This window comes from Dendrobium catenatum, unplaced genomic scaffold, assembly GCF_001605985.2.
Source record: "Dendrobium catenatum unplaced genomic scaffold, ASM160598v2 fragScaff_scaffold_133, whole genome shotgun sequence".
Classification (NCBI taxonomy): Eukaryota; Viridiplantae; Streptophyta; class Magnoliopsida; order Asparagales; family Orchidaceae; genus Dendrobium; species Dendrobium catenatum.
In genome coordinates this window covers 5,012,401-5,026,027 of record NW_021318595.1, presented here as the reverse complement: position 1 = coordinate 5,026,027, position 13,627 = coordinate 5,012,401, and the positions used below count along the sequence as shown (strand labels likewise).

Here is a 13,627-nt window from a genome sequence, read left to right as displayed (position 1 = left end):
GTGAACTTTCGTTACATAGCTGTCGGCAACGAGCGTATCCCCGGCGCTCATCCGGAGATCGTACTCCCTGCAATGAAGAATATACAAAACGCCTTGCAGGCTGCCGAACTGCAAGGCAGGATAAAGGTCTCAACTTCAGTATCCACCGGCGTCTTCGGCACGTCCTACCCTCCCTCCGCCGGCGTTTTCTCCTCCGACGTCCACGACACTCTGCAACCCATCGTCTCCTTCCTCGCCAGCAACGGTGCCCCCCTCCTCGCTAATGTTTATCCTTACTTCAGTTACCTCGGAAACCCCAACATCAACCTCAACTACGCACTCTTCACTTCGCCGGGGACGGTGGTCACCGACGGGCCGTTGCAGTATCAGAATCTGTTTGATGCGATGGTGGACGCATTTTTCTCGGCGCTGGAGAAGATGGGCGGTGGCAATGTCAAACTGGTGGTGTCGGAGACCGGCTGGCCGTCGGATGGTGGCGGTGTGGCCACACAACAGAACGCGCAGACTTATCTCTCAAATCTGATAAACCATGTGAATCAAGGGACGCCCAAGAAGCCGGGAGTGAACATTGAGACCTACATTTTCGCCATTTTTGATGAGAACATGAAGCAGCCAGGGGGAACAGAGAACCATTATGGGCTGTTTAACGCCAACAAGAGCCCAAAATATTCTCTCCACTTCTGATTACGCAGAAGCAGAAGGGTGGTGCGGCCATTTGCCTGCCTGAATAAATTTGCTGTCAAGAAGAAAAGCTTGTTGTATCTTGTATGAGAGAAAAATAAAAGGAAAACATAATAAAGGTTTAATTATTTTCTAAACAATATTAATTAATGTTTAATTAAAAAAATTATAAACAATATGTTAATTAATGCCAAGAAGAGAGAACCTCACTGCCTAAATACTGAAGCAAAACAGAATATTCAATTCTTCACATATATTAACAAATAATATAGGCAGGATGACTTCCATTATATTATATAATAATAGGTCGATAGCTGTGTATAGGGGTGTCACTTTGGGTCAACGGGTCGGGTTCGGGTTGAACCCTGAACTAATTCGGAACTATTCGGGTCAACCCGAACCCGATCCGTTTTTAAAAACAGGTCAAATTCTCGGACCCGAACTCGACCCGATTCAGGTCCGGGTCAACCCAACCCAACATGAATGACCCGGGATTGACTCAAAATTGCTAGTTTTTGGGTAAAAATTGGGTCAATCTTCAATTTTCAGGTAAAAAATGGGTGAATCTTAAGTTTCAGTGTCAAATACGAGTTTTCGTGTCAATTTTGGGTAAATTTCGGGTTGTTGGGTCAACCCAAATCTGACCTGGTTTTTAAAATGAGTTGATTTGTTGAATCCGTACCCGACCTGTTTCGGGTTCGGGTTGACCCTAAACTGGATTTTTCCAGATCGGGTTCAAGTCGTGTTTCGGGTCGTGTCAAAAATTGACACCCCTAGTTGTATAGTTCAGACATTTGCAGACATATTGGTCAACATTAGAGGAGGGAAAAGGGGGATTATTTTTGAAATATTTGAATCAATTAAGGCAAATTCATACAAACGTCAGATATGTAAGCTACGAACTCATGATCTTTTGATTGATAGTCAAAACTCTCAACCAACAGATTAAGAGACGAGCTACATGGAGAAAAGGAATTAGGACGATTACATTTTCTTTAAAAAGATAAGTTTTTTTTTTTAAATAAATTTCATATTTATTAGAGCCTCAATAATTTCGAGAAGGATAAAGGTCAGTATAATCTTGAGAATTCTAATGCTTTTTTTGATAAAGTTAATTAGAAAATTGATATTAAAAAAGTAACTTAACTATTCTTATTGCAAAAAAAAAACATCTTTCCATCATATTAAGTTATAAAACATAGTGAAGAAATAGCAAAAAAATTAATAGCTTGACGAAATCAGATCCTTAATGAGAAAACTATAGCATTGTGATTGGACAAATGTAACTATGAGTGTCTCAACAATACAGTCAATAGTGACCTCTGACAGGTGGCTAATACATATTACTTGGTCATATAGGTTTTTTATAAACAAATATTTTTATAATTACTTTTTAATAATTATGAATAGTTTGACTTAGACTTCGTTTGGGACGGCTTTTTTTATTACTTTTTAAAACGGAGTTTTAGTACAAAAATAAAAAAAATTGTACTAAAACTCCGTTTTAGAAAGCAATAAAAAAACCGTCCCAAACGGAGCCTTAGTCACTCTTTTTCGATACTCCCTCCAACTCTACTGTGGATTGGGGCTTGAGATTAAAGAGAGTTTAGAGCTTAAATAATTCATTATACCATTGCCTAATCACTGCAGTTGGATCACTACCTCACAATTGTTGTCGAACCACTATCTAATTATCAACAAAATATTGCTGCAGACGTCATCAGATTATTGCATAATTATGATCTTCTGATCACCATTGTTTGTTGATTATGGATCGGACTTTAAACAATCATTGACCAACTATAATCATCTAACCATCGTCACTAGAATGCGGTCTCTTAATCATCATCGCTTGAATACAATCATCCAATCACCATCATCTGAATATGATCATTCAACCACCATCACCCACTACGATCAACTTAGGGTTTCTAAATTTTACATAATAAATTTAAGTTTTAAATTATTATATCAATTTAACAATCAGTGTAAAAATGAATGATCATATTTTAATGCTAAAGTGAATCAGGCAATTTAATTATACTAGAACAAGTTCAACAATATAACGTTCCGACTGCCTGTTTATCTCAATCCTTTCTAGCTTTAGATAAAATGATTTAATAGTAAATCAACTTAGTCAACAAACTAGTTCATGGTTGAACCGATTGAGCTCGCCTTTTTATCTTATTTTCTAATCTTTAATGGCTAAGGTAATGTCACAATCCAATCCGATATGACCCATTAAACAGATGCATCATATCATGTAGAAATGGGGCATGCCAGCCCGAGATCAAAGTTTTGGAGCTACTCAAATATTTTATATTAATTTACTCATAGATCATAGAACATTTAATTAACTTCAATAAACTGAATATAGCAAAACTCATCCACAATTTTGTCTTTCTTTTATTAAAATATGTATACAATTTTTTCTCTACAATACATGGTTACGTAGACTAATCAAAACTAAGAAGTAAAATAAATAGTCATTGCTGTACAAAATCAATAAAATAATTATGTAGACTCAGATAGATCAGATCCTGAACTTAAAAGGAGTTTATAAGAATTTTATCATGTTGAGCTTGATGTTAATTATAAATAATTGCTAAATTAGAGCAAACTATAACTAAAGTAAAACATGTTCTGCACTGAAAACCAATAAACAAGCACTTCATATATTAGAATAAAAAAATAATAAATTTATGTTAGGCCCTTATACCTTCTATCAGAAACGAACCCTTATAAATCTTTGTACTAGCATATCAAAAAGCAGACTCTTATGACTCCCAATGCTCAGCATATGGGTGTCAATATTTGCACGTACGACTCGAAAACTCAAATAAAAAATTTTATGTTAGGGTCAACCCGTTACACAAATGGGTCGGGTTCGAGTTCCCAGATGATACCTGTTTGAAAAAATGGGTCGGGTTCGGGTTGACCTAGAAACTGACCTTAACTCAACCCTGGTTAATTCAGGAAAATCACACGTGAGTGGTGAGTCACGTTCGCGTTGACACTGCCCGTCCATCCGCGCTGCCGACATCTCGTCACGCCTTCTACCATTTTTCATTTGCAGTTGGATCGAAAGTAACGACGACGATGGGCCGACCTCGCTGTTCATCTGCAATTGGATCGGAAACAACGATGTCGACGGGTCGACAACAGGGAACTAACTGTTTTGCTTTTGTAGTTGGATCAGAAGCAACGATGATGATAGGAGGGAGCTCACCGGTTGTTCTGTAGTTGGATTCGAAGTAATGACGACGACGACATGAGGGAGCTCGTCATCCGTCTGCTCATGGCTCAACACCTCAACTGCTCAAAATGGGTCCACAGTTGAGTCGGGTCAACCACTATAGAAAAATCATCTATTACCGACAGTTTTTTAACAATAAATCAAATTATTTTTTAAAAAATAATGTGAGATAAGCATCTCCCTAAAGCATTTCATATATCCAATCATAAATATATAGAAGCCTTTATTTGTCTGCAATTAGCTACCTTCTCTGGCAAAACTATTGAATTATCGAAGTATTATTTACTTTTCCTATGATGAAGCTGGAATAACTAACGAAAACACATTAATTCTCAACAAAATATCTATCGTAAAATGAAAATTTTGATAGATATTTAGGATCTATTTGGGATGATTATAATATTTTATAAAGTTGATTTGTGAAGTTATTATGAGAAAAATAACTTAGCTATTCTTATTACGGAAAAGTAGCTTTTCATCATAGAAAATTTTGAAATTAGTCAGAAAACATTAAGAAAATAATAACCAAATAAAATTATGATTATTGACTTAAAAATGAAAAGCAGTTAGAAAGATGCTATATAGTAGTATAAAGCATCTCATTTTGATCTATTAGTTGTGAGTTTTGACTATCAATATAGGATGAAGTCTTGATTTTACTTTTAAGTTTTAAGTGGAGTGTTATTGTTGAAACCTGAGCCTAGATTTAGGAAGCAGGGAAGAAGACGGATAAAGAAAAGAAGAATTGTATTACTCAATGTATTGTTATAGATATCAGGTGACTATATATAGAATGCTAGGACAACTAATGCAAGAAAGGAAAGCTGACGTGTCCAATTCTTTAAACCGAGTAATCCGGTTCTTTGCTTTAACAGCTCCCCTCAAATTAACCATTTTGTAAACAAATGGTTAGTTTGGATCGAAGAAGCTAAAAGCGATTTACAGGTAGAGATTTTGTCAGAATATCTGCAATTTGATCGGTAGTGCAAATGTGATGAATCTGAATGTTGCCATTCCGGATGTGATCACTGATGAAGTGATAGTCGATCTCAATGTGTTTCGTCCTTGCGTGAAACACTGGGTTATTGGCGAGCGCGATCGTAGAGGTGTTGTCGCAGTGTATCACCGTGGGAGATGTTTGCTTGATTCCTAGGTCTTCGGCGAGGCGGCGGATCCAGAGAATATTCGAAGTTGCCGATGACAGTGAGCGATATTCTGCCTCTGTGGATGATCTCGCAACTGTAGTTTGCTTCTTTACCGACCATGAGATCAAATTCTGACCGAGAAACGTACAGAATCCTGACATGGATTTCCTGTCTTCAGTGTTCGCGGCCCAGTCCGCATCTGTATAGGACCGGAGCTGCATTGAACCTGTCTTGATGGGCATGCCGTAGTTTAGAGAGCATTTTATGTAACGGAGAAGGCGCTTGAGAGCTTGGAAGTCTCCATTGCTCGGTTGATGCATATGTTGACAAACTGATTTGGTGGCGAACGCGATGTTCGGTCGTGTGATAGTGAGGTATTGTAATGAGCCGACCAATTTGCGGAAGAGAGTTGGATCTGCGAAGGGTTGATTGTCGGGTGCAGACGGCTTGCGAGATGGAGCGGGAGTGGCCACGGGTTTGCACTCCTTAAATCCCGCATTAAGAAGCAGCTCTTGTGCTTAATGTGATTGCCATAGAAAGTAGCCATAGGTAGTTTTAATAACCTGAATTCCATAAAAAGATATATATCTCCCAGTTGTTTGAGGCTGAATTCGGACTGTAACTTGCGCAGGATGAGCTGAATTTGATCAGGTTCGTTTCCTGTAATTAAGATATCGTCAACGTAGATTAGAAAAAAGATGTGGATGTCATGTTGGTGAAATATTAGGAGAGAAGGATCGGCCTTGCTAAAAGAAAACGCGAGACTCTGAAGGAATTCAGTGAGCTTCCGAAACCACTGTCGTGGTGACTGTCAAAGGCCATATATAGATTTGAGAAGTTTGCACACGTGATTTTGGAATTGAGAGTCCTCGAAAACCCGCGGTTTCCTCATGTACACTTCATCTTGTAAGTCGCCATGGAGAAAGGCATTTGAGATGTCAAGCTGAGTGATTTTCCAGTGATTGTTTAGCGCCACGGTAATCAACATGCGAATGGTCACCATCTTTGCAACCGGACTGAATGTCTCAGTGAAGTTTACTCCAAATTCTTGTGAGCAACCTTGTGCCACCAGCCGGGCCTTGTATCGATCGAGTTGACCGTCTGCGTGAAGCTTTGTCTTGAATGTCCACTTGCTACCTATGAGGGGTTTGTTAGGTGGTAACGGAACAAGGGACCAGGTTCCTTGTTTTTGCAAGGCTAGGTACTCGATGACATGGCCGAGCGCCAGTGGCTATGCTTCGAGGCTTCGGAGTATGTTGAAGGAGTGATATGTGTGTTAGGGACGGCCGACAGAGTGAAAATCTGCTTTGGTTTGATGATGCCGGAGCGTAATCGAGTTTGCATGGGATGTCGTTCGTGTTGTATACTGTGCATATCTTGTGTTTGAGTAGTCTCAGTGACCGACTCCTTTGAATGAAGACTGGGTGTTGGAGGCTCGGGATGAGTGACTGCTTGGACAATGTTCTTGGTGCTTTGAATGGTGGATGGCGGGACCAGAAGAGACAGTGGCACGTAACCTGCGCTTGGTTCATTCAGTTTGGTAATGTTAGACTGCATATATGGAAAAATATTTTCGTAGAATACAACGTGATGAGATATGTATAAGCGATTTTGGGGTATTTGAAGACAGCGATAGCCCTTGTGATAGATGGAGTAGCCCAAGAATACGCAAACCTGAGATCTTGATGATAATTTGTGTTTCACATACGGTTTTGTCCACGGAAAACATAGACAACCGAACGTACGAAGGTAGGAGTATGAGGCATGACGTCCGTGAAGTCGGTAGAAAGGTGTGTGATTATTGATTGCGGACAAAGGCAGTCGGTTTTCGAGGTAGTTTGCCGTAGAGACGGCTTCGGCCCAAAAAGATTCGGGCAGCTGAGCCGCATGGAGAAGAGTTCTTGTAAGATCAAGAAGATGACGGTTCTTACGTTCGGCGGTGCTGTTTTATTCTGGCGTGTGCGGGCAACTCATTTGATGAGTGATGCCATTTTGTCCTAAGTACGAACGGAAGCTAGAGCTATTATATCCCCCACCGCCGTTCGACCTTAAGATTTGAACTTTTGAGTTAAATTGATTATTTACTAGATTGCAAAAGTGTTGGAATTTTGTTAGAACTTCATCTTTAGTATGAAGCAAGTATAACCACGTGAATCTAGTAAAATCATCAGTAAACGTAACATAAAACCGAAAATCATTTAAAAAACAAGTCGGGGCCGGTCCCTAGAAGTCCGAATGGGGACGAGTTGAAACGGCTTATTACAGACAGAATTGATTAATGAAAAAGTTTGTTTGTGACTCTTTGAGACATTACAGGAGACACACACATCGGATGAACTGGGAGATTTTATCTCTGGATCTATTTTGGCCAGAATTTGAAGTTTCCAACTGTGAGGATGTCCTAGGCGAGCGTGCCACAAAGTCTTGCGGGAAGCGGACGTTGTGAGCTCAGCCATATTGCAGCTTGCTGGAACTTTAATGTGGTAGAGTCCATTGCACTTGTGACCCCGGAGAAGCACTTTGTTGTCCTGAAGGTTCTTTATTATGAATTCATTATCAGTGAATAATATGGAAATGTTATTGTCGGATGCTAAGCTAGAAACTGAAAGCAAATTGTTAGTAAGCGACAGAACGTGATAAATTTTGTTTAGATAGAGCTTACTCTGAGACTCGGGAAGTGGCAGTATGCCTTGTCCCGAGTTTTGTATTGATAAGTTGCTGCCATTGGCAATGGAAATAGAGTCGTATCCTGTGTAAGGTGTTGTATGATTTTGGTTCGTAGCGTCTGCCGTAAGGTGAGAGGATGCGCCATAATCAAGAATCCAATCGTTCGTCGCCGTGAATTGTATTTGTGCAAAGAGAGCCCGGGAATTTGTAGGAGGTGCGTTGTTCAAGTTTTGACGATGCAGCAATTTCCTGCGGTGTGTCCGATTTTTCCGCAAATTTGACAGATCGGACGAGATTGTTGAGGACGAGCAGAATTGTGGACTTCAGAGATCTGTTGTTGTCGCTCAACCTGTTGAAATCGAGGATTAGAGTTTTTACCGTGAGATTTGTTCGGACGACCCCGGTAATTATTCGATCGATTGCTGAACAGGGCAGTGGTCTCAGATTGTTGACTATCTTGAAGCATTTGATGTTGAAGATTGATCTCTTCTCTGCTGAGAAGCGAGTAAAGATCGTCAAGACTTATGGGTTGTAACGACGCCCTTATCGTCGTTTTGAACGAATTGTAGCCGGTGGGAAGACCATTTAAAATGTACAGGATGATGTCTTCGGTGTCCACGGTTGAGCCGGCCGCCGCGATGTTGTCCTCCAGTTTCTTGATTTGATCAAGATATTGCTGCATCGTTCGATCAGCCATCCTGATTTGGTGTAGCTCATTTTTTAGCTGGATGACGCGCAAGCGATTTTTCGGTTGAAGGCGGCGTTCCAGAGAGATCCAGATATCGTGAGCGGTGTGAAGAGAGATCACATAGGGTAGAATACCCAGTGAAATTGTGGAAAGAAGCGCTGAGACAAGATTGCGATCGATCAACCTCCAGCGAGTTTGACCCAGAGCGTCGGTAGCTGATGGACAGATGATGATGCCGGAGAGATGGCCATCGTATCCGTTGGCAGCAAAGTGTTGATATATCTGTAGCTTCCAGATGGAGTAATTTTCGATGGTGAGAATGGTGGGAACAAGGTTCTTGATATTGGAAATGAGAAATTTAAGGTGAATGGGAATAACAAGATCTGTGTCTTGACCGGAGATGGTGGATTGTTGCCGGTGAGATCTGACTGAGGCTTCGTCGCCCATGGTGGGAGAAGACAACGATGAATCACGACGGACGAGGAAGAGGAAAAAAAATGACTGTGGAGCTTTAGAGCTCTGATACCATGTTGAGACCTGAGCCTAGATTTAGGAAGCATGGAAGAAGACGGATAAAGAAAAGATGAATTGTATTACTCAAGTGTATTGTTACACACAACTCTCCTTGGCTTATTGGTTGAGAGCTTAGGCTTCCAACTAAGAGGTTCAGGGTTCGAGTCTATGTGTATGCGTTGTGTGTGTGAGTTTGCCTTAAATGGCCTAAATGTCCCCAAAAAAAAAAGTGTATTGTTACAGCTATCAGGTGACTATATATAGAATGCTAGGACAACTAATGCAAGAAAGGACAGCTGACGTATCCAATTCTTTAAACCGAGTAATCCGGTTCTTTGCTTTAACAAGGCTTACAAGTAAGAAAAAAATGCATAGAAACAACGAAACAATGATAAAATTGATTCTAACACTTCAGCCAAAGGAGTTTGGGATATCAAAGATAAATCATGAAGTTAAATACAATAAAATTCAATCCCTCTAAAGGATTTAAATAAAAATTTTCATTTATTAATATTTTAGATGATTACAAAGAATATTTTTCAATTCTAAGAGTAAAAGCTAAAGTTAATTTTGTAAATACTGAATATCAATAATAAATCATGAATACAAAAAGTGCAAATCCAAGTTAGCTTTATATACGCATGGACATATCGGCGAAAATCACAATTAATATTTAATTTTATTAATATAACTATTATATAGATATTTATAAAAAATATTAAAAAATAAAAAAATATATATTATGAATTAATCATATTTATAAAAAAAACGGTATCATTAAGATTATGCATAAGAATTAAAAATCAATGCATATAGATGTCTAACAAAATATTATCAGCATGTATAAAAAACCATAAAATATATAAGAAGAATTAGTTTTGTCCTCTTGATTATGGGCTTCAATGAAAAGCCCAAATAATAATGGGCCAAATTAAGTTTAATTTCCAATACAATATGACCTGCTTTCTTCGAATATCCACCAACAATTCTGGAAAAGGATCATGATTGAATTTAATCATATGCGTATTTCCAAATATAGAAAACATCCTTACATTAAAAGATGACAAATCAAGCTAATTCCAATGTACTTTCTATCAAAAGGCCATAAAATTTATGAGCCTTTTAAATATGAAATTATCATTTGGTAATCCAAAGGTTATGTTAACTTCCTTCTAAAGCTTCGATCTCCTCTTTAACATAATTTTTTTCAAGCGTGGTATGATGTTTACTTGGCCTACGTGAATAACATTCAGGTTTCGTTTGAGATGTCTTTCTTTCTGCTTCTTAAAGTAGCTTTTTAGTACAAAAAATTAAATTTGTGTACTAGAAAGCTGCTTTAAGAAGCTAAAAAAAAATCGTCTCAAACAAAGCCTAATTTTTACAAAATAACACCTCTATTTGCAATAAAGAAAGAGTAATAGATTGAGGTAGGGGTGTCAATTCGAGTCAATGGGTCGTGTTTGGGTCCGACCCGAGTTGATCCGACAGTAAACAGGTTGACCCGAACCCGACCCGTTTAGTCAAACAGGTCATAGATTTTAACCCAAACCCGTCCAGTGTAGGTTACCGAGTCGACCCGACCCGACCCGCGAACCTGGGCTCAGGCGTAGCCGCGTAGGCGTGTAGGCGTGCTCCCGCGCTCCGGCGACCACGCGGTCCGCGTAGGCGAGCTCCCGCGCTCTGGTCGACCTCGCGGTCTGCGCGAGCGCGACCTGGGCTCAGGCGTAGCCGCGTAGGCGTGCTCCCGTGCTCTGGTGAACTCCCGTGCTCTGGCAAACTCCTGCGCTCCTACGACTCCCGCGTAGGCGTAGCTGCATAGGCTTGCAGGATTGACGTCGTAGGCCTGACGCGGACGGCTGGCATTGCAACGACGCGACCTGACGCCGACGTCCCTCGATTCTCTCCCTTGCGGGAAAAATGAAACGGACAGAGGCGTATACGGGTCCGCTCGGGTCAATTTCGGGTTACCGGGTTGACCCGGACCCGACCCGTTTTTTAAATGGGTTGAAAATTGAAACCCAAATCCGACCTGTTTGTTAAACGGGTTGACCAAAACTCGGATTTTTATTGTCGGGTTCTGATCGGGTTGTCGGGTCAGGTCAATAATTGACACCCCTAGATTGAGGAGATGTTGCGATGGTGGAGGATGGCATAAAAGAAAATGTAATATATATATGTGAGATATGTAAATATATAATAACTAAGTAATCTATATGTAAATCCCACTAAAGATATTAATAAAAAGTTAGCGACAAAAAGAAAATATAATTTTAAGGTTTTAAAGATATTTCTGTTGTTCGATCGCAAATCGAATGATCAATATAAATTAAATAAATCAAATAAAATTAAAGGAAGATATTTAAGTTCAGATTAAATAATGAAACGTGGAGAGATCATTAAAAGAAAGAAAAAATCGGATAAAATCTTCCATTTTAATAGTAAATTATACTCCAAATGAACAACAAAAAGAAAATATAATTTTAAGGTTTTTATGATATTTATGCTGTTCAATCGCAAATCCAACGACCGATATAAATTAAATAAATCAAATTAAAAATTAAAAGTCAGGAGAACTAAAAAAATTAAAAGTTAGTTGTAATTAGAAGGTGTGTAATATATGAAGTAGAAGTTATAAGGTTGTTTTATCTCTTCTAAGACCACGTGAATTACATAATTCTATAATTAATGTGGTGGTTCACACTTGTTGCGTCCAGGAGTATTCGCGGCGCTAGAGAAATATAAAGTTTAATGTCTTAGCATTGTACGAAAATCCGGCACGCAATCATATAAGAGAGTGTGTAGCATTCATAGAAGACACCAATATTTTTATGTGGAAAACCCCTAAAAAGGGAGAAAAACCACGGGGCCTAGCCCAGTTTGAATGAATCCACTAGTATTGTAGTCGATTACAAATGAGGCCCTTCCTTGGGGGAAGGCCTGGGCTTGAAGTACATTACATGTTGGAAATACAAAGAGTCACTGTTGATGTGTTCGTTTCGTCGGGAGGACCATAGTCGACGGGCGACGGATGTCATAAAGATTGTAGTCGGTGACGTAAGTCAGGAAGACCGTAGTCGGCTGATGACGGAGGTCAGAAAAACTGCAGTCGGTAGGCGACGTAAGTCAGAAGGACCATAGTCGGCGAGCGACAGAGGTAGGAAAGGCTGTAGTCGTCGGGCGACGTAAGTCAGGCAGATTGTAGTCAGCTGGCAAAGGAGGTCGGAAGGATTACTGTCTGTCGATGAATGTCAGAAGGACAGCGTCAGGTAGAAGTCCAACAATGGACATAAATTCGACATCGGATAGGTGTCCAGCAATAGTCCGATATCCGGTAGAAGTCCGGTGTCAGGTAGAAACTTAGCGAAGAGCGGATGTCTGGCGTCGGGTAGCATTCCACCGTCAGTTGGCGGCCGAGGAGAACTCCGGCATTAGATGGTATTCAGGCAAAACTCCTACGTTACTTGGAGTCCAGGTGAAACCCCGGCGTCACTTGGAGAGGTCGGGCAGAATTCCGACGTCATTCAGACAAAATTACGGCTGCGGTGGTTGAGGAGGAGTTCTTCCCTCCTAATCTTCTTCTCTTCTTCCCCTCCTTTTTGCTTCCATCCCTCTCTCAAGAGAAATGATGGGTCTATTTATAGATTTTCTGGAGTGATATGGCCCGTAAATAGGCAAGAGATCAGGGTTAAATATGGAGTGGTTGGATGGACGGCTGATATTGAATCCCTTGATCATGTACCGTTACCGTTCGTTAGACATTTGAAGGACTTAATGATGTCAGAATTTGGCGATCTTAGGCTCGTTGGATTCGTCTCGTCGAGCCACTCGATTCGACTATAAGCTAGTCAAGTTTGGAAACCGTTTGGTAAATCCAAATTGTTGTTCAAACCTTCCAACAGCGCTTGTGGTCCTTGGTTTGGACGCATTTGGGCTTAGATTAAGTTGAATTTGGTGTCGTTGGGTTTATATTTCCGAGAAGCTCAGTTTGACTGTAAGTTTGCTAAAATCAGAGTTCAGATGATCCCGGATTTAATTTTTGAAGTTTCCAACTTGTTTTTTACCTCGAGATTCGTGCCCGATCAAGATAATTTTTGCATGACATATCAACACTATACACTACAGGAAAATTTTTCATTACTGGCGAATTTTTCTAATGGAAATGGACACTCTTATGGTAGATTTATTTCCATCGGTATAAGCGGCATAGGAAGCGCAATGCGTCAGAACTTTTTTCGCCGGAAATTATTTCCGGCGACTTAATTTCCGGCGGTTTTTCATTTTGGTTGTGGTGGTGGTCGGAGAAAAGGCTTCCAAAATTAGTTGTTGGAGATTTCTGGTGGCATTACCGCCAATTTGACTGCCAGATATTTCCGGAGGGTGGGGAGATAAGGCTCAAGGCCGGCGTCGGTAGGAGCTACATGCAATGAGAGGGGGTCTCGTCTTTCTCTGAGACGGAAGGAGACGAATTAAAATGAGGAGTAAAGAATGGTTCAGTGAAAAAGGGCTAATACCAGCAGCATTTTCGACTGCCACAGCTGCCGGGAACAATTTACTTGAAACTGACTGTTATTCCACCGAAAAGGTGTCCAACTTACATATAAACTGGCGGATTTTCTGATGGCTCTATGACCGCCAGAATTTCTGATGGTCCCAGAGTTGTCGAAAAATCCGCTAGTA

At 40.2% G+C, this 13,627-nt stretch overlaps 1 protein-coding gene across 1 annotated transcript; it reads left to right on the top strand.

Annotated features, from left to right (window-relative positions):
• Nucleotides 1-6: 6 nt before the first annotated feature.
• On the top strand, nt 7-684 carry LOC110105742 (glucan endo-1,3-beta-glucosidase-like; the record flags this gene model as incomplete). The annotated part of the gene is made up of 1 exon (XM_020835350.1): nt 7-684. A coding segment is annotated over one exon (678 nt), but the record flags the coding sequence as incomplete, so codon positions are not given.
• Between the last annotated feature and the right edge of the window lie 12,943 nt (nt 685-13,627).